Source organism: Ahaetulla prasina, chromosome 2 (genome assembly GCF_028640845.1).
Source record: "Ahaetulla prasina isolate Xishuangbanna chromosome 2, ASM2864084v1, whole genome shotgun sequence".
NCBI classification, from domain to species: domain Eukaryota; kingdom Metazoa; phylum Chordata; class Lepidosauria; order Squamata; family Colubridae; genus Ahaetulla; species Ahaetulla prasina.
In genome coordinates this window covers 211,669,305-211,695,856 of record NC_080540.1, presented here as the reverse complement: position 1 = coordinate 211,695,856, position 26,552 = coordinate 211,669,305, and the positions used below count along the sequence as shown (strand labels likewise).

At 41.4% G+C, this 26,552-nt stretch overlaps 2 protein-coding genes across 3 annotated transcripts in view; both read right to left on the bottom strand.

The window, feature by feature from the left end:
* RIGI (RNA sensor RIG-I) overlaps positions 1-26,552 on the bottom strand; it is a 54,062-nt gene that overhangs the window by 19,061 nt on the left and 8,449 nt on the right. Inside the window, exons 1-7 of one of the 2 annotated variants that reach the window (XM_058167175.1) lie at positions 17,100-17,268; positions 11,569-11,697; positions 8,568-8,746; positions 7,394-7,544; positions 6,424-6,561; positions 2,795-2,902; positions 382-532 (exon numbers count right to left, since the gene is read on the bottom strand). In XM_058167175.1, the coding sequence (XP_058023158.1) occupies positions 382-532; positions 2,795-2,902; positions 6,424-6,561; positions 7,394-7,544; positions 8,568-8,746; positions 11,569-11,697; positions 17,100-17,205 (962 nt within the window). In that variant the 5' untranslated portion in view covers positions 17,206-17,268. Of the gene's footprint in view, positions 1-381; positions 533-2,794; positions 2,903-6,423; positions 6,562-7,393; positions 7,545-8,567; positions 8,747-11,568; positions 11,698-17,099; positions 17,269-26,552 lie in introns of those variants that run through there. The other variant, XM_058167176.1, reaches the window with a different exon arrangement.
* Positions 19,451-26,552, bottom strand: TOPORS (TOP1 binding arginine/serine rich protein, E3 ubiquitin ligase). The gene is made up of 3 exons (XM_058167177.1): positions 25,766-26,552; positions 23,687-23,887; positions 19,451-22,423 (listed from the first exon to the last, which is right to left on the bottom strand). Exons 2-3 carry the CDS (start codon positions 23,762-23,764, stop codon positions 19,910-19,912), a joined length of 2,592 nt encoding a protein of 863 aa, XP_058023160.1. The 5' UTR covers positions 23,765-23,887; positions 25,766-26,552; the 3' UTR covers positions 19,451-19,909.

Here is a 26,552-nt window from a genome sequence, read left to right as displayed (position 1 = left end):
GACCATCTTTCTAAAGAGCAGAGGTCCCCAACCCTCAGGCCATTGCCCACTAGTGGGCCTTGAACCTTTCTGAACTGGGCCAGGGAAGTGGCAGGCGACCATGTGTATGCGCGCCATTTGCCCGAGTGGCTGGCGGTGTGCCCGCAACTCGCGCAACTGGAACTTTGCACACAGGTACGCTTGCCAGCTGCATGTGCAGAACTTATCTCCTCTCTCCCGCCCCCTCTCCTCCGCCCCCGCACCAGTCTGCAAAGTCGAAAAGGTTGGGGGAATTTTGCTGTAGACCAACAATCTAAATCAATAGCTAAAAGAGACACTATTGTTATTATTTTAGAACTAGGAAGCAAGAGGAAATCTGCCCAGGACAGACTAAGATCATACTCATTTTTGAAGTATTCATTGAAGACTTTCTTCTGTTGTTCATAAACTGGAACTTTTGTAGTGAGGAAGACCACTTTTCCTGTCTGCCCAGCAGGCCTGTTGCAAAGATGATGCTCACATATCATAATAGACACAAAAGTCTTCCCAGATCCTGTAAAAATGAATAAAGGCCGGTTGGATGCATTTGGAAGCAATGGCCTAAAAATTTGAACTACAAGCTGGCAAGTCCATACAGATGGTCCTCTTACGTAGGAGATCACAACTGGGACTGGAAACTTCAACACGGAAAATCTCTTACCATAACAGGTTTATTTCCCCTACAGTTACTGAATCATTGCTGTTGTTAAGCAAAACATATCACCATGACATATGATTTTATTTGCTTATTGCTCAAGCCAGTTGAAAAATCACACAACTAGTGATCTCGTGTCTCTGGGATACTGTGATGGTTGTAAATGGTCACAAAGCTTTTTTTAATGCCATTTTACCTTCTAATATTTGCTAAACAAGGCAGTTGCGAAATGAGGACTACCCATACTCCCTAGTCATTAATTTACATGGCAATATTAACTAAATATTGCTTTCTAACCTGTTCCCTCAGTTGTAATATAATGCCATCTTTAAAGATTGTGCTATGAAGATGTTTGTGAAGCACCATTTAAGTATTATTTACTATTTAATATTATTGTGTATGGGAATCTTTTTTGCATATTTTCAAAGACATTTTCACTAAAACCATGTTTGGGTTTTTTTAATACAACACAATTCTTCAGTATAAAAGAGGGATGCTCAAGCCCAGAAGGTATGGAAGAGTAAAACTTAGAATCCCTTTAAACTTGGCACCAAAAATGAGCCACGTGTCATTGTCTCAGAGTTCCTCAACCTCAGCAATTCTAAATATGTGGACTTCTAGCATGCTGTCTGGGGAATTCTGGGAGTTGAAGTCCATGCATATTAAAGTTGCTAAGATTGAAAAACACTGGTTTATCTGAATGAGTAGCAAAAGGGATTTATATACACATTTTAAAAATATGGGGAACGGGAGCAACAATTTCAGGTGACAAAAATGGGTTTAAAGAAATATGAAGGTAAAATAGATGCATGTTTTACAACAGAATTTCAATAATTTTCCTTCACTGTCAAATCCATTGGTTTAAGAAGCCTTAGTACTGTAAATAGTACAAAAAGAGACAGCAAGTATATGAAGTTTTCTTAGATACTATGAACCCTCTGATCTCCCTTGCCCAAAAGCATTTGATCTGACTGACTGATCGTATCAAGCCACAACTAAGCAGAAATTCCCTGATTTATTATTGTTCCAATACTTTCAAATTATTCTGCATGAAAAGGGGACATACACTCTTTTCTGAGCCGAGGGCTGCAAGTTGATCGTTGAGCGACAGATAATCCTTGACTTATGACCAAAATTGAGCCCAAAATTTCTGTTGTTAATTGAGACATTTGTTAAGTTGAATTTTACCCCACTTTAGGACCTTTCTTGTTTCAGTTGTTAAGTGACTTCAGTTGTTAAGTAACTAACTTACCAACTGTTAACTGCAGTTAAGTTAACCCAGTTAGTTAAGTGAATCTGGCTTCCCCACTGATTTTGCTTGTCAGAAGATCACAAAAGGGAATCACATGACCCTGCGACCCAGCAACATCATAAATATGAACCAGTTGCCAAGCATCTGAATTTTGATCACATAATCATGGGGATGCTGGAACAGTTGTAACTGTGAAAAATGGTCATAAGTCACTTTTTTCAGTGCCGTTGTAACTTTGAACGGTCACTAAATGAACTGTTGTAAGTCAAGGTCTACTTGTATCAGAGTCCATACCGCAGAGGTACATCTGTCTGGCTCAGACATTTGGGAGAAGGCCTACTGAAAGATCCTTCTCCTTGAGCAGCTTGTGGGAATTGGACAAGATGGCCCCATATTATGGAACATGTTGCCTCTGAAGGATCAGAAGGTTCCTTGTCCTCTTACATTCAGGAAGGCTTTTGCCACTACAGTTATTTTTCCCATTTATAATATATAGTCTTTATTAGGTGATCACAGAACTATCCAGTGTGGGATAAAAAAAATTAATCTGGTCACCCTAAAAAAATTTTCACCTAAGACTGCATTATCTTCTTCTTAAAGGATGACTCAACATATCACAGGGTTGTCTAGTATTCCCATAAAGGGATAATCAAGGTTTGATGATGGCACTAGCAAACCATTCAAATCTCCATCATAGCAGGAGAAGAGGAAAAAAAGACATGTCAGGGTTTTCTTTTTTTTTCCCTCAGAAATTGTTCTTATAGCCTTTCTTTTTTTTTAAGAAAAAGAACTCTATAATAACTTTCCATTCCTATCAGCAAGCAGCTTACTCCTAAGGGTTACTGTAGTTCAGAGAAATATAATCTTACCAGTAGGGGCACAAATCATGGTGTGTTTGCCATTAATAGCAGGCTCAGCAAGTTCTATCTGATAGCTCCTTGGGTTCCTTGGAACGTATCTGGTCTGCTGGAAGGTATCTAGAAGAACAAGTGAACAAAAGCACATTTAAAAAATTGTAACACATATAAAATACAATATGTGTATGGCATGTATAATGAAGTATCTACTATAGCCATGATGGCGAACCTATGGCACACATGCAGGAAGTAGCACGCAGAGCCATTTTTCTGGGCACGCGAGCCGTCGCCAAGCTCACCTGAAGCTGCACATGCGCACGCACCCCAGCTAGTGTTCAGGCCTCTGGTGTGCATGCGTGCAATTCAGGGGACCCAGCTGGTCTTCGGAGCTCTCCTGCACATGCGTGTGTTTGTGAATGTGTGCGAGATGACTGGTGCACAGTGTGCACATGTGCAGTGTTTGCACATGTGTATTGAACGCACAAAAACTGTGCATGTGCGCCGATGGTGAGATTGCACACGCAGCGCGCACTGCTGCATATGCACAAAAGTTGTGCACATGTGCAGATGGCGCAGTTGTGTGGGCAGTGCATGGTGGGGGGATGCATGAAAGCTGTACGCATGTGCAGATGCGCACGGACACGGGGAGGAGCCACGCATCAGCTGTTCAGCACTCTGTATGTAAAAGGTTCACCACTCCTGTACTATAAGCAACAGCCATTACATACTGTTTCATAATGCTTTACAGCCTTCTCTAAGTGGTTTAGTTAGAAGTTACAACAGCATTGAAAAAAGTGACTTATGACCATTTTTCACACTTAGGATGGTTGCAGCCATGATCAAAATTTGGACACTTGGTAATCAGTTCATATTTATGATGGTTACAATGTCCTGGGGCCATGTGAGATCACCTTTTGCAACCTTCTGACTAGCAAAGTCAGTGGGGAAGCCAGGTTCATTTTACAACCGTGTTACTAGCTTAACAACTGCACTTAAAAAACTGTGGCTGGGGGGGGGGGGAATCATAAAATGGGGCAAAATTTACTTAACAACTGTCTCCTCATCAAGGCCATGAAAGTAATTTCCCTGTGAGGAAGAACCATAAGATCACTTGGCTCTTGCAGAGATGGTGTCAGCTGGTAATTTCTAAAGAATCTTTTTCTGTCATAGCTTACCATTATAAAAGGTAACAATTAAGGGTAGGTGTTTCCTTGGTTTTCTTTACCCTCAGTATGTCTTTTTTTTTTTTTGTTGTTCATTTAGACTGGCATAAAACTGATTAAAAGCAAATAACCATACGTACAAAGTTGAAAAACTTTTGCATGCCTGTGTCATTTTGTATAATGATGTGTGAAAATGCTTATAGGCTGGGTGACTTGGTTTAAACAAGTTACCCAGTGGTTAGAGCCTGAAGCAATTCTAAATAAAAGTCTGAAGGTCTTTTTGTCTGATTCAAGGCTTACGTCAAGTGCCTGATCTTCGGACCTTCCGTCGTGAGCTAAAAACACACCTATTTATTCAAGCGGGACTGGCATAATAGTGTTAAATTTTAATTCGGGGTTTTATTAATATTTCTAAAATTTTAAAGCTAAATTTTAATTATCAGCCTTTTTGTAATTTGCTAGGTTTTAAATGTTTTAATTTGTATATATTCCTGTGTCTTATCTTGGCTGTACACCGCCCTGAGTCCTTCGGGAGAAGGGCGGTATAAAAATTTAATAAAATAAAATAAAATAAATAAATAAATAAACGGGCAGGAATTGTGCTTCTGACCCACGTTCAATTGTCAAAAAGGAACATTTTTCAAAACAAGAAAATACCCTGCAAGCTTTCTCATATAGGCCTGTGAAAGACACCTCCCAGAGAAAATGCTGAGGTGAAAATACATAGAATTTGTGTTAGGTATACTAATCCTCTTAAAAGAACTCTTGCTTCATCAACCATAATTGCATTCCAACTTATTTCAGAACAAGGTCCTTTACTGGCCTGTGGCTGGTGCTTCAAACTACATTAAAGGTAAATGTAATTTATTTTAAAATAAATGAGTATTCTTTTGGTAATGAACCATTTCTATATTTAATCACATTAGAAAATGCCATAATATTCATCCACAAGGGGCTGTAGGGACAGCACTGAAATTTTTCAAGAAATATAAGTACCGCAGGTACCACCTTGGGCACCTGGTTTCCCGAAAATAAGACCTCCCCGGATAGTAAGCCCAATTGGACTTTGAGCGGATGTGCTAAAATAAGGCTGCCCCCAAAAATATTTAAACACATGCACAGCCAGTCCCCGCCATTTCCTCTGGTTAGGGTTAGGGTTAGGGAGACAGAGCTGGAAATCAGGTAAGATGGTAAGACAAGCCCCGTCTTGCGCCAAGTGCCCCAAAGTAATAAGACTTCCCCGAAAATAAGGCCAAGCACTTATTTTGGGGTTCAAAAAAAATATAAGACAGAGTCTTATTTTCAGGAAAACACAGTACTCCTCTGCCCTAAGTAAGTGATATGACGACTTTTGGTAGTACAGATTCTTTCCTTGAGAAGCTACTAAACGTTTCCTAGAAGAATGCACAGAATTGAACCCAAAGCAGTTTTACAAAAATGGGGGGGAAAGCCAAAAGAAAAAACAAAAACCATACCAAGCACACAAATTTAAATCCAGGAAGAAGAAACCAAAAGAGGGGGGGGAAAGGGAAAAACAGAAGGAAAAAATAATAATATTCCAAAATACCACTATTCCAAAATCTTCTAAAATTTATAAGTCCCTCAAGCAAAAGGAAAAAAAAACAGCTCAATCATAGTAGTTTACAAAAGCTTTCGTTCTTCTTTTTTTCCCCCTCCTTCTGTTACAAAATCACAAGACTACTTCTTATCAAAATCTTGCCAGTTTCCAAAACATTGTCCAAGGTCATTCTGCTCTCATCTTCTCCTTTATTGCGTATGGCTATTTAGTTTTCTCTGTCACCACTAGATGACACTACAATTCACTTAAAATACTCTTAAAAATATAAATATACTTTCCTTCTTTCCACTTTGCGCTCCCAGCTACAAAATTCAAATTTTCAAAAAACAATTCATTAGCCAAACAAAACCTCTTTGTCCAATCTGCTTTCAATTCATTAAATTGACTTTTCAGTTTTCTGTAATTAGTCTTTATTAATGGCTTTCACTTCTTCGCTGCGTTTCCGGAATTGGGGAGGTAGCCTTATTCCTCTCCTTCCCCTCTCCTCTTTGTCATGTCTTTCAAAAAACTTTTTTTTAAAAGTTCAGGATTTAAATATATAAAAGGAATCCTGTTTCCAAGACCTCAGTTTCTCACCCAGATAATTGCCTCAGTCTCTTCTCTTTTCTTCTTTCGTGTGGCCGCCCGGGCTTTTGACAGCTCCTAATGGCTGTCTTCCCTCACCGCTGGGTCAGAGGATGATGCCGGCACTTCAGAGAACTTGCCTGTTCGTGCCAGCCTGCGCCTCCGTTCTTCACTGTCCCTACAGGACAGCTATATTCCCTGGGGATCCCCTGGATTGGCTGGGATATCGGCATTTTTCCGGAGCCCCGGAATTCCACGCCATACCACTGCAATGCTGGCCACGCCCCCCCAACCCAAGGCAGTTTTCCAACTGTCCAGTTTTCCAGCTGTCTTACCTGAAGCTGAACATGAACTCCCACAAAGATTATCAGATTCTGCTTCTTCAGAAATTTGTATTTGAAAAACACAGCTGCTTTCATCTTCATTTTCCATTTCAACATCTGCATTATCATCTGAATGTGACACAGAGAAGTCTGTGGGAACACAATGAAAATATGTTCTAATGAATGCAGAAACACTGCAAGTTGCCAATCCAAAACAATGTGGAAGGACCTATCTGAATAGCCTTGCTCCAGTGACTGAATTTCTACATACTTTTTTGTTTATATATTCATTGCATTTCTACCCCACCCATTTCACTAAGTGACATTAGTTGAGAGACTGGAGAGGAAGGGATTTCAAAAGTAAGCTGCTTTCTTTTCTTTTCAAAAGCAATGTGATTGTACAGGCAATTGGAAAAGGTCAGGTAAGGGAGTGATTACCTACAGAAATTGCTTGCTTTTTTTCTACATTCCCCCCCCAATCTGCCTCCCCACTTGTATAATGAAGATATCGGAGAGGAAAGGATTTCAAGAGAGTACTGGAAGCTATTTGTGTAATGCACCTCTGTCTTTCAGCATGAATGCTGGAAAGTACTCTGAGTAGCCCAAAGGGCAGGGGAGTAGTTAGGAAGCAAACAAAGCCAAAGGTGTGAAACTTGAGTCTATTGTCTATTTCTAGCCAGAAATTACAGTTGCATGTGATTTCCCACTCAGTGACTGCTCCACTTAGTTGCAGGTCCCAATTAGACTTTTTAAGTGAGGACTACCTGTACAACATGGCAATGGACACCTTTCCAGTTTTAAGGCACATGCAAGTTAAAACTGAGGAGTTTCAGTCACCTGATTATGACCATCACTACACACACACCCCACTGACATTCCAATTGGTGACTCTGCCTCTCGTAACTTTCTCTATTCTGGAAGTCTTCCAAGAGAAAGAAAGAAACTGAATGGAGAGTAAAACAAAGATGTGATATGACAATACCTCCTTTTAAATCCCATAGTCTGCTTTGCTTTTCGCATCCAGTCTCATGCAGTGCAATTTGGAAAGTTTTAGGCCAATGTTCTTTGTCTGATCTACACAGGCATTCTACCAGTTTGCTTCCACTTGCTTTTCTTCCTTTTGTGTCACAAATCTGCAAATCAGAAAGAGGAGGTGGAGGGTACTTATTTATTATATTCAAAACTCAAAAGATTCCTTTCCACTCTTTATGGACTTTTTTACATAAAACAGAAAATAACGCAGAATTTGTGGCTACAGTATAACCTGTGGTTTTGAAGACTAGGGAAAAACTGAAAAGTGAGTCTTCTTTTGTAATCATGGGGCAGGAGATAATTTCGTAACTGTACTTATATTTGTTGCAAAGGAAATTGGAAGCTTCTTTTTATTTCTTTTTATCTTTTCTTTCTGCACCTTTGCTTTTCACTTTCTTCTTCCTTGCTTTCACTCTTTATTACAGCCTTCATGGTACAGTGGTTAGAATGCAGTATTGAAGGCTGACTCTTGCAACTGCCAGCAGTTCAATCGTGACCGGCTGGAGATTGACTCAGCCTTCCATCCTTCTGAGGTCAGTAAAATGAGGAGCCAGATTGTTGGGGGCAATATGCTGACTCTGTAAACCACTTAGAGAGGGCTGTAAAGCACTATAAAACAGTATATAAGTCTAAGTGCTATTGCTATTCATTTGAATTAGTTCTTATATTCTTTGTAAAACTTTCAATAAAATTTGATGAAAATAATATCAGAAAATACACATCCAACTACAAGTAAGTAAACTCAAGAAAACATCAATAATCAGAGCAAAATTCACAAACCTTCTATCCCAGGGTAACGATAAGAGAATATAAAATAAGAAGCAAATCCAATTTTAAAGTTCACCATTTATTCCTTTCTTTCTTCATGGATGTTAATTCCCTTGCTTACCAACTTGTAACTTGGACCACATCATCATCTTCTCAAATATTTATAGAAATGACTGGTAAGAGTTCATATAGGTTTTATTTTTGCTCTCTGATCATGCTGAATTAGTACACTGTGCAAAATGAAAGTCAAGGCTATCTTCTAAAATAATGTAGGCCTCCGTTAACAGTGGGGTAGCGTAAAGCGGATGGTCAATATTGCTGAGTGTTATTGATCAAACAGTTTAAATAAATAATACCTGATAAATTTCTTCCCATTCCTGCTCTAGGAGGCATTCTGGCATCTTGAGGTGAATTTGTTTGACGTCAATGTCCCGCATAGTGGGCTCAATGCGTTTCAACAGTTCCCTGTGAGGTTCCAAACTTTCAATTATCTTGAAATCCCAACTGTCAATTGCTTGATGAAGGCCGGTATACTCTTAAGAAGCAGAATAGAAGGTACAAATTGAAATTAAAATGGTAATTGACTAAATTCAACTACAAGCAAAAGGTGGTTTATCTGATGGCTTTGTTAAGTTAGTTTCAGCCTACCCCAAAATGTGGAAAGTGAGTATGTTGAGAATCCCTACCAATCAAGTTTGGTAAGAAACTCCAGTTCCCCATGAGACTAAGAAAGCTTTTAAAGACCTTCCTCCCCCCCATATGTGTTTGTGTGCGCACGCACGCACACACAGAGGGACTGAAGGAAGGAAATATTGCAACAATTGGCTTTCTGAGTGTAAGAAATGGTAAAATGACATTTATCATTGTAAATTTTATTTATTTGTTGAGTACGTATTAGATAATATATATAAGTATAAGCATGAACTGAATACATAAAATGAGTTGACAGTCTAAGGTTAAAATTTTGGGAGTTTGGGGATGAAACCACAAAGTCAGATAGTGCATTCCAGGCATTGACCACTATGTTGCTGAAGTCATATTTTCTGCAATCGAGTTTGGTTCGGTTTACCTTAAGTTTGTATCTATTGTGTGCTCATGTATTGTTGTGGTTGAAGCTGAAGTATTCATTGGCTGGTAGTACATTGTAGCAGATGATTTTATGTACTATGCTTAGGTCAGACCGAAGGCAGCGTCGTTCTAAATTTTCTAAGCCTAAAATTTCAAGTCTGGTGGCATAAGGTATTTTGTTGTGAGCAGAGGACTCTTCTTGTAAAATATTTCTGGACATGTTCAATTGTATTAAATGTCCGAAATGCAGTGCGGGTTCCAGATAGATGACCTGTATACGAGAATTGGTCTAGCAAATGTTTTCTATGTTCTGGTTAGTAGTGTAATATTACAAGAGAAGAAGCTATGCAAGATTAGGTTGTGTATTATTATGTATTATTATGTATTATTATGTATTATTATGATGATGTATTATTATATTATATACTATATTTATATATTATATTATATTTTTATATTATATAATATTTTTATATTATTATGTTACAAATAATATATTATTATTATTATTATTATTATTATTATTATTATTATTATTATTATTATTATTATTATTATTATTATTTACACAAAATGATAGTATACACAGCAAACGAGATAATTATGCTGGATTTCGTATCACAGATCACTAGTCGAACACTTCCCAAGCGTTTAGGACTGTGTGATGTATCAGCGAATTATGCGAGCAGATCCCAGTAAAGTGGCCTTCTGCACCATCACCATCACCATCACCATCATCATCATCATCATATGTATATTATCATGATGTTCTGATTCTGTTGGCTGTGTTGACTGATTTCTTTAAGCTATCTAAAGTTATCCCGAAGTTGCTTTTTCAGGAGGCAACTGGACTTTCTTGTTTTTTCTTTTGAAGACGTTTCGCTTCTCATCCAAGAAGCTTTTTCAGGATAGTGTGGAACGGAAGGATTTATATTCATTGCAGATAGCTGGTCATCTGCATCCTTTTAGTGGGTCGTTGAGGCAGGATGCAAAAACAATGCAGATTACCTAAAAGGTAAGCAATCTTAAAGCACATTGCAGCCCACTGCAAGTTTTGTGCAACTCTGTCTGAGCATTTTATCTTTGGAAGAACTGGTGAGATTTTCTCCCATAGCAGAGAGCACAAAGTAAGCAACCTTTCCACACAACTAGCTTGGTGTTCCTGATTGGAGGCATTTCCTAAGCTCCATAATCATTTTCTGCTTTCTTGCCCCTGCAGCCATTCTCTTATCTTCCCTGAGCTATAGAAAAGGATTGTTTTTCCCCTGAGCAAAGGAAATTATCTTCCTTCCCAGTTGCTATACATTCACCAAAATCACTTTAACAGCCTCTTTCCACCCAAAATTATGTCTACTAGTTTCACTGTCACAATGGTGGTTTTTTTAAAACCAACATAACAAATGCACTAAGAGTATTAAATTACCATTGCAGAGATCTCTGCCTTTATATGCCATTAAAAATTTGGCCATTGTGCATGTAATAGGCCCCTCCAGCCGTCTCCCACTTGTAATCAGCTGGGTTGTTTTTGCTGTCCTCATTCTGGTTGATGGAGGCTTAATTCCTACTGTTTCCTCCCTCCTAGCCTGCTTCATCTGTAAGGGATGATCTTAGCCTGTCAACCATCCTCCCAATTTGCTGTCTTATCTGTGACTTTGTGGTCCATCTGGTTTGTTTCTCATTAATCCCTATTTGTTATGGTTAGAGACAGCCCTGCCGGGTTCTGTTTTTGGTCAGGCCTGACTATGCCTTCACAGGCTGAGTCTGCATGCGCAGGGGGAGGGTGCCATTGGTCTCTGTTCCTTGACGGGAAGCCATCTCTGCTTATTCTGCAGAGTCTTTCTTGATGTCTCAATGCCTAGTAGGCCGCTGGCAGTTCGATATGCCTATTGATGGAATTGTCATTGGAGAAATGTGTGTGTGTGTGTGTGTGTGTGTGTGTATGTATTTATTTATTCATTTTACACACACACACACACACACAAATTAAGTGTTTTTCTGTCGAAGTACCTGGTCTACCCCAATATGGGAGGGAACATACTGCTTCTCTTTTGCCTTTGGCTAGCTGATGAGAGCTAAATAGCTCGAAATAGATCTACACTAGTCTCCCTTTATTTCTCTATCAGCAAATACATTATACACACACACAGACAGACAGAACTCTGAATAATTCTTTTGTATGGTACCCACTCAATAAAATTGCAATTGTTTACATAAAACCATTGATTAGCGTTTTAGAGGGAGAAGGATTGTAATTTAGCAAACACTTCCTATATAATAAAGCAATCATACCTGATGCTTGTAGTGCATCTAGAAAACCACGGAACCATCCATCCACGTTGAGCTGTAGAATAGCCTGAAGAAAGAGTTCTGCTGCCTTGGTTGGCCGGCTGCTTTGCTCTTGAATTTTCTCCACAGTCTCTAGAATGAAATCAGATTGTAGACAAAACTGTTGCAGTAAATTTCTCACCTTGTTTCAAAGCAAAACAATAGAATTTCAAAGTAAAGCATCTTTTCCATTTTAGCTTTCCAAGGGCCCACGATTATCTTTGTCACATACCAAAAAGGCAATAATTCATTCTGCTGCTATTAGAAAATGTTTCTGTGTGTGTCTGCTGGCTTATTAAAAACACATTACAAGTAGTTCGTTCTTACTTACTGACTGCCTCCCTCAGCATCTATTGAAAGTTACAAGTAATATCCCTCAGTAATGTGATTACCAATACAGTCAATATTCATCGTCCTGGACTTAATATGCTGTTTTTCTTTCCTCATCCTCCTTGCAAAGTAGAGAATTGGAAAGGAAGTGATTACAAGAGAGTAATGAGGAATACATACCAGAAGCAATATGCTGGCACTGGCAGCCTCTAGCACACTATGCAAACAGCCCATATATTCCCTACTAGGTGTTTGCTTACTCTTTTGTAATCTCTTCCTCTCCAATCTCTCCATTTTATGGAGAGACAAAGCAATTTTTGTAAGCAATCTCTCCTATGCCTGATTTGTTTTCTGCTTGCATGTCTTCCCACTTCCTGGCAGCAATCAGTCTTGTTCAGCTGCACTCATGAAGGGCCAGCTTAGGCACATCTCCTCAACGGTGGGAAGAAAACAACAGCAAAGGTCAGCTAGGGATGGCAAGAATAGTGAAGAGCAGAGATGGGGGCAACAGTTGAGTGGATAACGTTGAAGCACATCCTGAGGTAAATTTTGATCACTTGAACATAGGGATACTGTAAGATTTGTTCAGCACCATCATAACTTCAAATACTTGTTGAATGGTCATGAAGCAAGGATTATCTGTAACAATTTTCTGTATCTCTTTATGTCTAGATAATGGACATTTGGTATTTTGCAGTCTGGCTGTTAGACCCTATGGAAGACAAATATTTGACCAGCACAGGAATCTCTTCATCTTCTCCATCACACTCTCTTAGCTGTTATCAATGGATGAGATTTTACAGCCAAGTACAAAGCATATTTGTACACCGGACCGAGTACTCTTCATCTTATGTAGAAGACTAAGCTTTTAAGGTGACTTGAATCACATGTCTGGCAAATGCATTGCTCTACCAAATCTTTCTTCCAATTGCTGAAATATATAATTAAATTAATCACAGTGATAAATCTATTCTGCATTCTTGTTGGTTCTAGTATTTTAAGTCTTCATTTACATAATCAATCAATCTATATATATATAAAAGCAAAAACCACTCATGCATTAATCATAAAATCTCCAGAATCGTAAAGCCTACAAACTTGAAATTTGCCACGTATGTTCCTCTTGGCTTCTAGGTGCTCATTAAAAAGGATTTTTCGAAATGACCATCAGAGCATTAGTATTTCCTATATTATTATTAACACGCTCTGATGCCAAGGAGTTGTACTCCGCCCTCCCCACCTCAAAAGAAATCTGTTCCAAATGCAAAACACAAGCAGAGGAGTTTCACTTTCTGTTTTACTTTCACAGCAGCAAGCAGCTTTACTACAGAACAGTTGAGCTAAGCCACACCCACTCCTTCCTGTCTCTTTCTTGCTCACACAGCAAATACTGCTTTGAGTTTCCAAACACCCCTCAACTCTCTTGCACACTGACAGGATGCTAGCCAGATGAATACTGATGGATGCTGTGGGCTGGGACATTCTACTCCCACTCCCCCTCTGTTCCAACTGCCAGTTGCATTATATTAACATTCTCTGATGCTACGGAGTTACATATTCTACATTAAGTTTCAGGCTGCAAGTGTCAATTTATCAAGCCTGAGCACAGGCGTCCAGCTAGTATTATATAGTTGTCAAGGTTGACTCTGGGCCAATGAAATCTCTCAACCTAGCTATTTCATGGGGTTGTTATTATGAGAAAAAAATGGTAGAATTCTTTGTCTATACACCCTTTTGTTTTCTTGGAGAATAAACTAAATATGTGATGGCGAACCTATGGCAAGTGCGCCACAGGTGGCACGCAAGCCCTCGCCCAGTTCAGGGGGACACGTGTACGGTGTGCATGCAGGGGGGCACGTGCACATGCAGGGGGCGCATGCACTTTGGGCACTCAGTCCGGAAAAGGTTAACCATCACTGAACTAGATGAACTAAACTAAAAACCTTTGCATGCTGACTAGGATGAGCATTCATGGAGTGAAACTAGGATTAGGTGCTAATGATGGGAGAGGGAGCCACTATCTATGGGATCATCTGATATCTATGGCATGAGAATGACTGGGACTTGAGAGAAAGAAATGGGAGAGGGAGAGAGGGGTAGGGGAGGGGAGAGGAAAGTAAAGGAATTCACACCAATGTATCTGTACTTTGACACAAAGGGTATTTTATTTTTATTTATTTTTTTTATTCAATTTTTATACTGCCCTTCTCCCTAAGGACTCAGGGCGGTGTACAGCCAAGTAAAAATCACAGTATAAACATTAAAAGAAATTAAAACAAACATATTATAGGTGGCCAAATTTAAAACAGTTTAAAACATTAAAAAATAAATAACCCCAATAAAATTTTAGGCCAGTCCCGCTTGAATAAATAGGTGCGTTTTCAGCTCACGGCGAAAAGTCCGAAGATCAGGCACTTGACGTAAACCAGGGGGAAGCTCGTTCCAGAGTGTAGGAGCTCCAACAGAGAAGGCCCTGCCCCTGGGGGCCGCCAGCCGACATTGTTTGGCGGACGGCACCCTGAGAAGGCCCTCTCTGTGAGAGCGTACGGGTCGGTGGGAGGCAAAAGGTAACAGCAGGCGGTCTCGTAAGTACCCGGGTCCTAAGCCATGGAGCGCTTTAAAGGTGGTAACCAGAATCTTAAAGTTCACCCGAAAGACCACAGGGAGCCAGTGCAAACTGCGCAGGAGTGGTGTTACATGGGAGCATCCACAGCCACTCCGTCTTGGAGGGATTGAGCTTGAGTCTGTTTCTCCCCATCCAGACCCGTACGGCTTCCAGACACCGGGACAGCACTTCGACAGCTTCGTTGGGGTGGTCCGGGGTGGAAAAGTACAGCTGCGTATCATCAGCGTACAGATGATAACTCACCCCGAAACCACTGATGACCTCGCCCAGTGGCTTCATGTAGATGTTGAACAGGAGGGGCGAGAGAATCGACCCCTGAGGCACCCCACAAGTAAGGCGCCTCGCGGTCGACCTCTGCCCCCCTGTCAACACCGTCTGCGACCGATCGGAGAGATAGGAGGAGAACCACCGATAAACGGTGCCTCCCACTCCCAGACTCTCCAACCGGTGCAGCAGGATACCATGGCCGATGGTATTGAAAGCCACTGAGAGATCTAATAGGACCAGGGCAGAGGAACAACCCCTGTCCCTGACCCTCCAGAGGTCATCCACCAACGCGACCAAAGCTGTCTCCATACTGTGACCGGACCGGAAGCTGGACTGGAACGGGTCTAGATAGACGGCTTCATCCAGGTACTGGGGAAGCTGCCATGCAACCACACTCTCTACAACCTTCACCACAAATAACCTTCGCATAATAAATTACCTTCGCATAATAAAGGTATGTCATTAAACATAATTATATTAAATTAGAAAAACTTTACAGTGAAACTAAATCACTTTTCACTTTTGTTTTTCAAACATCAATCCTTTGAACCTAACCATTTGGTTCTGAATGAATCTGGATTGAATTTAAAAGTGAGTTAAGAGTTATAAAAAGAATAGAATAAGAATTAGATTATAAATATATGAAGGGAGAGCAAATGTCACAAAAGGAAGCCTGAGGACATCAGAGTTAGAGGGAAATGATGGAACCCACATGGAGAGGTAAGTTTAAAGAGTAAAAGGTACTGCATTTAGAAGCATATGGATTAGGTGAAATTAAAGATAGTTTGCATGAGATACTTGGTTTCGGAGCTCTTGATCAAGATTGTGCATTCTGAAAGACCATGACTTCATGTATGAAATGTCTCAATCTCTTTCTTTGTTTCAAATAACGAAACCTACTTTGGATTTCCAGACACACATTGCTTATTTCGCTTCCAGTAGAAGATGAAAAATTCTGCAATTTTCAGAGAGGGAGAAAAACTGTAAGAAGCAGGCAGGACACGAGCCCGCCTTGACGGTCTTAGTGCCATCTGCTGGTAGGATTCTTGCCCCGCCTCCTCAACTACTTTCAGCCAATAAGTGCCCTGCTTCCCCCTCCCGGTTATCAAGATAATTCCCAAAAAGAGAATGCTGGGTGCGGTACCACTCTTGCTGGAAGAACACACATACAACCCCACCCCCATCTCAATGCAGTCAACCAAGCCGCTTGCAAAGCTGGCCAATCACGAACGCCTTGCAAACGCACAGCAAAAGCGCGTCTGCCAACTGGAAAGAACTGTATGTAAAGCCGCTGCAAAACGCGTGCAAGAAAGAGGACTGAAACACAACCTTTCTGAATGTCAGAACCGCGCTTAGCCTGACTTCTCTCTGCAAAAACCAGAGTAAGAACCGTGGTGGGCAAAATAGTTGCCTCTCGGGTTCTTAGCTGAACATTAGCTACACGGAAACGTTTCTTTCTGTCCAACCATCACCAACCTCTTCTGAAAAGCCATAGCCAATGCCTCAGGTGAAATCAACCTGTAGATCTGTACTCTTAAATTAAAGGTAAACGTAAAGGGTCACCTCGCACATATGTGCTTAGTCGCTCCCGACTCTAGGGGGCGGTGCTCATCTCCGTTACAAAGCCGAAGAGCCAGCGCATTAATTACAGCGCAAAGTAATTAATGACTTTAAGTACTTAGCATCCGAGCATGTGTAAGAATATAAAAGCAGGATTCCTTAACAGGATGTTTTCAGCTGGAGTTTTAATTTATTCATTCTGTTTCTAAACATCACTAGGAAATTTCTGGTTAGGCTGGTAACATCTCCATATAATTGCAGGCAGGCGATTTGATTCTTAAGTCAACCAATTAATTGACACGCCTGGTCATTCACGGGGGGGGGGGGGAATAGGCATTTTTCAGCTAATCTGTTTTTAATTTGGGTATGTTTCCCCATTCCAAACATCTGAACCGAATATTCTCCAAAACACCTGGAGAGGCCAGATCAGGCACTCCTTATAACGTGAACAGTGGCCACGGGTATTCTGAGCTAGATGACACGGAGGGGTTCGCTTAATAAACCCCTCGTCCTAAGTGTAAATAAAATGAATCTGGTAAACCACTTCTCCCAGTCTGATGTCCAATGTTGCATTACAATTCCCATCGGGCCAACCAGCAATGCTCGATGGTCAGACTATATCTGCGTGTTATATATATTACAGTTCCCAAGAAATTGGGGATTTCGGAAAAAAACGCGACTTTGATAGAAAACTTGGGTGACTCCTACTTACCATCAGACAGCCAGGTTTTCATGTAGCTCAATATATAAGCAGGATTTAAAGTCTTCACTATGTAGTCCCTGTAGCGAAGCAAATTCTCTCGTTCGACCTCGGTCATTTTTTCTCTTTCTCCTTAAACCTCTGGCTTTGCAATAGTTTTCCCCCCCCCTCCTCGTATTATTCCGTTTTTCTTTCAACTCTGCCCCCCCACCGCCAAAAAAAAGCCCATCAAAAAACCCAAACCCGACTGCAAGATCGCCTGCTCGCGGTTCTAAAACTAAACAGAGGCGGGAAGCACCTTAAAACACCCTCCCGAGGACGGGCCAAGCCGTCCAATGAAAATCCTCCGCTGCCGACCGACTCGATTCCTCAGAATCAGCCGACCCGAAGCAAGAATCGAAAGCGAAGGAGGTTTCCCAAAGCAGGAAATGCGATCGGAGAAACAGAGGAAAAGGAAACAGAAAGCGGCTCGCGGGGCCGCCGTTGAAAAGACAGGGAAGGCGGGGCGCCGTTGAGCAGGGAAACGAGGCGGAGATGTTTGCCTTTTGCCTATTTGGATTGGTTTCCGAATTGAGTGCGCAAGGTTAAGGCAAACGTGGCCGAATCAAATATAAATTTGAATAAATAAATAAATAAATAAATAAAATAAATAAATCAGAAATAAACTTTGCAGCAGTCGTCCTAAAAGAGAGGTGGGGGGAGGGGCTGGGGGAAGCCGTGGCCGTCACGATGATGGCGAGGTGCGAGTTCTCGCCACCCCCCACCCCCCGCCGGGAGACGCTGTAAGAAGGCAGACAGCGAGGAGAGCGCTGCCGCTTTCCCGCCCTGCTTTAAGAGCGCTTTTTCGTCTGCACCCCAATGTTTTGGACCCCAGCTCTCCAGTCAAGATGGCCAGGGATGACCAGCTGTAATTGGAGTGGGGGGTGTTAATGCTTCCACCGTCTGAAAGCCAGGATGGCCAGGGATGACCACCTCTAATTGGAGGAGGGGCTGTTAATGCCTCCACAGTCTGAAAGCCGAAGGTTGCCTGAATGATTCAACTACCCCCTTCCCTCCCTCAAACACTGAAGAAGAAAAAAAGGGGGGGGAGAGAAGCAGCTCTTAGACCGATAAGGGGAACTATATCCATATACAGGGCGGCCCAGAATACGGATAGTCCTCAACTTAACGACCACAACGGAGCCCAAGGTTACAGTTGCTAAGTGAGACATTTGTTAAGTGAGTCAGCTGCCCCGATTTACAACTTATCTTAACTGAAGCACTACAGTTGTTAAAAGTGCTTCTGATGGACCACAGGATTATTGCAGTTAAGAACTTTGTAGCCTAGATAAGCTATAGACACTGCAAAAGTCATAAATACCACTGCATATGCCTTTTGCTTACTGGAGAAAAGTTTGCTGGAGAAAAAGAAGCCTCACATACTTGGTTATCCAAACCATATGCATAACCTACAGGCATAATCTGAAACAAAACTGTAGGATGATTCTGCAGATGACAATATTCCCTGCTCTGTATTTCAAATAGTCAGTTCCATGTGCACCTCTCTTCTCCAAAGAACTAACTTTCTGTATCTGTATGTTTTGGATATCGTACTATGGAGTTGTAGTTATTTTTCATTCAGAGTCTGACAGGCCACGGATAAAAACTGTTCTTCAGCTGTTTATTCAGCTGCCTGTGCTTCTATATCTCCTTCCCGATGGGTATAATACTGGTAGGTAGGTAGGTAGGTAGGTAGATATGATAAAGATAGCTAGATAGGCAATAGATGATTAGATAGATCAGCGACCGGTGGTCCGTGAGAAAATTTTGGTGGTCCGCAGAAGAATTATTTGCATTTTTTATATCGCACTAAGTCAGGGGTCCTTAAACTATGGCCCCCCGGATTGATACGTGCAATGAACATTTGTGTTGCTGCAAAGAGTCTAGTACAAAGCTAGTACAATGACTTTAAAATACAGCTATTACTGTTTCCAAAAAATATATACTGGTACTTGCTAAAATTTTAGAAGGTATTGTTTAAATTATTAAAAGGGACTGTTTTAAATGATAAAATCATCATTAAAGCCTTCGAAGACTGTCACATAAGCTAAGGAACAAAAATAGCATATATGAGCATACTTTTTCCCTTCAAGAGGCCTCTAGCATTAAAAAAAATGGTCCTCAATTTAATCTACTTGTTATAATTTAGTAGGAATAAGTCTTATGAAGTTTTTAATTGGGGGACTTCCACAGAGCAACGCTATTCCAATAAAGGCCAACCACGTCCTTCTGTCAATACTTTTATTTGGATAAATGGTAATGTATGACATCTTAACCCAAATGAGAAATATTAGCCTATTGATAATTATTTGCTCATGCCATTACTTTTAACAGATCAGTCATGGGTTTAGCTTTTAAACTAAAATAAGCATATTACAAAAATTGAACCAACTCTGATTAAGGCAAGTTTTCTAAAAAATACATATATTTTGGGAAGATTTTTATCATAATACCGAATTGATCTACACTGCCACTTTTAATGAATAGTTAGAGTGAAGCCCATACTTTTCTAGCATTGAAAAACTTACCTAGTCAGATAATGAAACAAGCCAAAAACTAAACTCAGAAAGCACAAAGAATTCCAAGGTCACATTTTATTTTATCTATTTATTTATTTAATAAAATTTATTTCATAAACCAAGTTATTTTTTCTTTAAATTAAAAACAATAGCAAACAATTATTAAAAACATTAAAAAGGAAAAAAAATCTATGTCTACCTCTACATCTAAGGTTTAACCTATCTAAGAGGAAAAAATCTATTTAAAAAAAAAGTTTTAAAAAATTACACATCTTGCTCTGGTGAATGTAGCTGGCAATGTGAATTGCCATTTATCATTTGTGCCAGACGTAAAAACAAAGATGATCTCTTAGTTGGCAACTGGTTCAAAATTTTAGATTCTGTAATGCCATTCTCTCTGTCACTATCACTGTCAATTGTAATCACAACAGAAGATAATGCAGATGAATTGGTAAGATTGGTAGACTTAATTCTTTTTGGTTTCTTTTTGTCATACTTTGATGTACACACACCTTCATAAACAATTTCCACACTTGGGCTTCTTGACCTCTTCTTCTTCTTGTGCTCTGTTCTAGGTTGTCTGTCTACAATGCTGGTGGCTTTTGTACAAATGGTTTGATCCTTGGGTAAGGATTTCTTTAGAGCGTTGCTTTCCCTTACAGAAGAGGTTTCCTCGCTACCTCTCTGGCTGCTCTCCAAGTGACGTGTTTTATATTTCCTTTTCCCACTCGGCTTTTCAGAATGTCCTCTATCTGGATGCCTGGAAGTTCTTGATCTGCTGCTAGATCGGCTTCTTGATCTGCTGCTAGATCGGCTGCTAAATCGACTTCTTGACCGGTTTCTCGATCTATGTCTTTCATAACTTCTGACTGCATTTGGATTGTATAAAGCATATTCACCTCTTTTTTTACTTTTTGGGTAATCGTCTCTCAAATAATAATCCGTGTCTTTAATCCTGGAAGTTCCACTATAGTCTCTGCTTTGAGATCGTGACCAGCTTAAATCTCTCAGTTCAGTGCTTTCACTACTTGGAGAAAGAGATCGGGACGTACTCTTTTCTCGGGTTGATCTCCTTTTATTCTTTTTGTGCTTATGTCTACTGCCGTCTCTTTTCTTTTTTCGTTTTTCCCTACTACGATGCTTCCTCTTCCTTTTCGAACTGTGATGCTCTCGGTCAGAATGCTGCACATGCGATTCAGATTTCCTTCTTTTTGATGAATTGTATCCATAACAGGCTTCCTTTGAAGAAAAGCTTTGCAACGAAGATGCTCCTCTGAATTTAGTCTCATCTTTTTCCCTCTTCGATTTTCTTTTTTCATCGGAGAGATATTCATTAATCTTATTAGCAATGCCATCTCTGGATCCAGCAGAAGAAGGCGAAGCAGATCTACTAACATCTGTCGGGCTAAAACTGCAGAATTGGATAGGCTGCACTTTATCTGTATCTTCCTTTTTCCCATCATCAGCTGAAACTTCAGAGTCTGAGGACAGCTGAACAAGCTCGGGGGTCCTCTCAGCTAATGGTTTGACATAGTCCACAATTACACAGTTGTCCGATGAATCACAAGTGTCACCGTTCACCTCTATATTTGCTTGTGGCGACCCTGTTCTATTTCCAGCAGGCTCTTCATCAGAGCTTTCCGAAGTGTTTAATGCAGTTGATGGAGAAGCATGCACTTGTTCTGTGTTAGAATAGGAGGGACCGGGTGTTTCATCATCCCAGGGTGCCTGGCCTGTCTCAGTTCTGAAAGCAGTGCAATCGGGTGCCTGGGTTTCGGTTTCATCTGGTGAAATGGTAATAATTGACGATTCAGATGCACTTCCTTCTTCTCGTGATGGAGCCGGACAGTCATAGTTTGCGTGCTCATCATAGGCTTCAATATTAAATGGACATCTGGCAAAATTTATAAATTCGTGTAAGAAATGGTCTGTGCTTTGCAGTAAGAAAGGATGTAGTTCATTGGCAAATGCCTGGCTTTCCAGGTCAAACTTACTTAAATTGTTCATTATTACACGCTGAACTATACTAATGAGTGATCCATGAATTCCAAACAGGACCGTAAGTTCACGTTTTAGCCATGGCACCAGCCTATGAAGGCAGGCAGGATTCCTGCGGAAAAATTCAGCTGATATGTCCCTATAACGCCCTCCATCTTCAATGCTTCTCACACGTGTGCCAGAACGATACAGAGCTTTTCGAAAGCTAATCATTTCTTGCTCTTGAATGTGCCGCATAAATCTACCTTCCAAACTAGCTTGTCGCCTTGATGCAAGCCGTCTGATCATCTGATGCATTTCTGCATCTCTCTGCCTTGTTGTCTGAGTTGATAACCCTTCAAACAAGATCCCACAATTTGGGGAAGACATTGTCCTTCGAGAAGAAGAAGACGTCTGGGAATTAACATTTGTAGGATGTTCTCCTGTTAACGTAGTTCGGTAACGGAATCGCCTCCCATTAGGATTAGCAAAAGATTCCATTTCTGAAGGCCTCACAGAATGCACCTTGTAGTCATCTGCAGATCTCATGCTGTGCACGATGGAATGAAAGGGCTGTTTACAGAGTGGGCATTCTGCTTTGTTTTTGGACCACTCCAACACACACCGGAAGCAGAATCTGTGCCAGCAACGATCCAAGTAGGCCACATTTTCAAACATGTCCAGGCAGATCGGGCACTTAGAATCTGGAGATATTTCCTCCGGCATTGTCTGATGCAGACTGTCGATGCCAGATAGGAGTGAATTATCCTTTGGGAAAAAATCTGCCAGGGGTATCAAGCCCTGAAAAAGGAAAAGAAATACAATAATCAATGTAAGTTTGACATGAGTTATCTGTTTGTATTGAAAACTACAATGTAAAAATATCACCAATTTATCAGATTAAATTTGTTTTCTGCAAGGCTAAGTTATTTCATTCCTCATTCAGAGATATATTCTCCACTCTTAGATCAGATGGCGCCACACTGTTGTTATTTAGAAGAGGCACAGCAACCTTTTGTTAACCTTGGGTAAGTGAGATTCCATGCCTGGCTTGTTTTATCTTTACTTTTTATGTTTTACTAACTTTACTGAAATTTGTGAGCTGCCCAAAGTCCTTGAGCTGTGGATAGCATACAAGTTCAATAACCATTTATCAATTGTTGTTTCTAACTCAAGATTAATGTTTGTAACTACGATATACGACCTATGACCTATTACTTGCTGTTTATATTACGAGCTTATGCACTGGGCAGAAATTTCTTCTGTTTCCACAAGTGTGTCCACACTTGGCCAATAAAGAATTCCATTCTAATCTATTCTATTTTCATCAGCAATGAGAAATCTGGAAAAGATATGGCTGCCTGCATTAAAACTCTCAAAAAGCAGATCCGGTATAAAATACTAACACTGCTGCTGCTTGAATCCTCGGAGTCAGAAGAAGATTGATTTGCTTCTCCCATCACTATGAGATGCCTAAAAGAGCCAAAGGCTGGGCAATCTTCAAGGCAACGATGTCCCTCAGTCAGAAGAAGAGCCACTGATGTCTCCTTTCACTAGGAGATGCCTAAAAGAGCCAAAGGCTGGGCAATCTTCAAGGCAACGATGCCCCTAAGTCAAAAGAACAGTGACTTGAGCCTCCCTTCACTACGAGATGCCTAAAAAAGCCGAAGCTTGGCAATCCTCAAAGCAACGGTGGGTCCGAGATTATGCAAACCGCCGCTTCCTCGCCTGGACGAAGAAGAACTGAAGATCGGGATAAGCGGAGGCTGCTAGTTAAGCATCCCGGCAGCCAATCAGCGGCCACAAAGGGACCCCGAGTTCGATTTGCCATTATCTAGGAAGGAGGTGGGGGGGGAGCGAGATCCGAACGTTCCTTTGGCTGAGACCGTTAAAACGAGCCTCGAGGCACGAAGACCCTCAGCCAGGAGCAGAGACAGACGACCTCGCTCGGTTCCCCTACCCCCACCCCCACCCCATTTCCTCCTCAGGGAAACTAACGGGAAAAAAGTGTCCGGAAGATCCAGAGTTTTGCCGGCCGCCCTTCTCCCCAAAGAAGCCACTTACCGGTTTGGACCGTTCTTGCCAGCGGCGACAGCCATCGACGCCGGCGGCTCGGCTCCGTCGCTCTCGGGGGTCGCACATGGACGGCGGCACATCCGAAGACAGCTGATGAGAAGGCTGCCGCCGGTGCGGCTGCTTTGGGTTGCTTCCCCGTCCTTTCCAAACCGGATGCACAATCCGAGTGGCAGGCAGGGGGAGGAGTCACTTTCCGGGTCAGAAGGGAAAAGGGGGAGGGGTCTAATTAAAAAAATACAAAACTCGGTATGGTTGGCCCTCACTTTTTTTTATTTACTTTTTTTTTTTCAACAGCAGCCCAAAGAATGTTCGCTTGGTGATGCCGCGCTTTCCTTTCCTTGGCTAGTTAAGACGAAAACGGTGAAATCCATGCTTCCTGGGCTGGGCTAAAGCTTGTAGGGCTCCATGACTTCAACTCCCATTAAGCCTCTGCGATCAGGACAGTGTGGCCTCAAAGAATCTCGGGAGTTATATTTCAAAAGTTTATTGCTGTTGTAATGTGTAAAGGGGAGTCGGCAGGTCCACATTCCTCGCGCTCAAAAGAGGAGAAAAGCTACCTTCCCAATCTTTTTTTTTTACCCATAATTATCAATTTATCAGTCAGAACGGACACCAAAGGAAAAAGCAAGGCTCTTGACTGCACTTCACTCGTACTTATTCATGAGAAAAACTCGGTCAAAATTGGAACTCAATACAGAAGCTGTCCTTTTTCCTTCCTATTTATTTATTATTAAATGCAGTGATGGGGTTCAAGTAATTTAACAACCGGTTCTCTGCCCTAATGATTTCTTCCAACAACCAGTTTGCCAAACTGCTCAGAAAGTTAACAACCGGTTCTCCCGACGTGGTGCGAACTGGCTGAATCCCACCACTGATTAAATGCATATGCTATCCGATTCCCAGCAACTTTGGGCGGTTTACAAAATCTTCAATCCAAACAAGAAAACAACATAAATGAAAGTAAACAAAAAAGAAGCAATGGGAACGATAACTAACCCGGAGGGGGGACACAAAGAAAAAGAAGAGGGCTTCAATCATACTTGCCAAAGGCATAGGCAAGGTTCTTCTCTCTGATGAAACTTGGAAATTGTTGATTTCTATTTCGCTAAGGGAGTTTTTGTCCGTAGGTGGATGGGGGTGGGGGTGGGGGGAGAGACCGCACTGGCAATTACCAAGGTTCATTTGGAAGAGGCTCCCCCCCCCACGATTCATCTCAGATTATCAAATATTTCAACAATGTCCATCTGTGCAATGAGTTTGGATGTAGGATGGTAGCCAGGGACGATTCTACACACCTATTCGAAATTAAATTGCAGAGGATCGGGCTAGCTTAAAATCCTTGGATGTTCTTGGCAAGGAAGGGGAAGGATTAAAACTGGGAAGATGGAGTCAAAACAAGGAAGAGCGACATATTTTTGCCCTAGACCAGGGGTCTCCAACCTTGGCAATTTTAAGCCTGGAGGACTTCAACTCCCAGAATTCCCTTAATTAATGGGGAATTCTGGGAGTTGAAGTCCCCCAGGCTTAAAGTTGCCAAGGTTGGAGACCCCTACCCTAGACCGAGGGCGGACATTTGTCCCTGCAGTTCGGAAGAATCGAAGAGACCGTCCCACCATCAAATTTCAGGGGATACCTGGGAATCTCCCTTCCCGGAGGGAAGAAGGAGTAGTAGGAGGGTTTGGCTCCCTTAATAAAAATGGCTCTCCCGCCTTCCCTTTCCTGCCGCTCTGCGAACATCACTTCCTGAGCGAGGCGAGGGCGGAGCGCGACGGGAGAATCTGAGAATGGCGATGGTAAATTGCCGAACTCTGGAATGGTTCTACTCGCTGGTAAGGCGGTGCTGCTTTCTTTGCCTCGTTCCCTCCCGTCATTTCTTCTGTTATTTGAGGGAGCGGGACGCGGCCTCTCCCCACAAAGGAATTCCGGGAGGCCGATTTACGGGCTCAATCCCGCTGCCCAAAAGCAAGCAGCTTTAGTGCGGGGTCGTCCCCATACATTGTGGGGGGGGGATCTCCCGTTTCTGTCACGGAGGAACGGGCCTGGGACTCCCCCCACGTTTGCCATTACCTTGAAAGCCAGTCGTCCCCCACACCCTCCAATGCTGGCTGAAGCCAAGCTTCTGTCTCCAACGTCGGTTCTCTTTCTTATAGTCTCCAGATTGTAGACACTTTTGAAATAATTGGATTCATTCACCCAAAGCAAGAGACCCCCTCAAATTTTAATAGCGTTATTTTTATTAGCATTTTTAAAGATAATATTAGCACTTTTCCCATGGCAATCTAGGCCTCTTTTTTAACCTTCAGCAAACACGTTTTTCTCTTGTTAGCCAAGGCCATTTTATTTATTTTTTTTGGTAGGTGAGAACTTGCTTTTTCAGCAACTTCAGGAAGTCCTCCACTTACATCAGTTCATTTAGTGACCATTCAAAGTTACAATATCACAGAAAAAAGCAACTTATGACCATTTTTCGCATTTACAACCAGTGCAGCATCCCCATGGTCATGTGATCAAAATTCAAACAATTGGTAACTGGCTCACATTTATGACAGTTGCAGTGTCTGTGATCACCTTTTGTGACTTGACAAACTCAATGGGAAAACCAGATTCACTTAACAAGCATGTAACTAACTTGTCGTGACTCACTTAACAACTGTGGCAAGAAAGATCGTAAAAATGGGGTAAAACTTAACAAATGTCTCACTTAGCAACTCACTTTTGGGCTTAACTGTGGTCGTAAATTGAGGACTACCTGTATTTAGTCATCTTTCAAAAATTTCCAGAAACCCAGATTTATATGGAAAGATATATATGTATTCTGAAAGTCCAGGAATATACTCACAAGTTTTAAGAAACA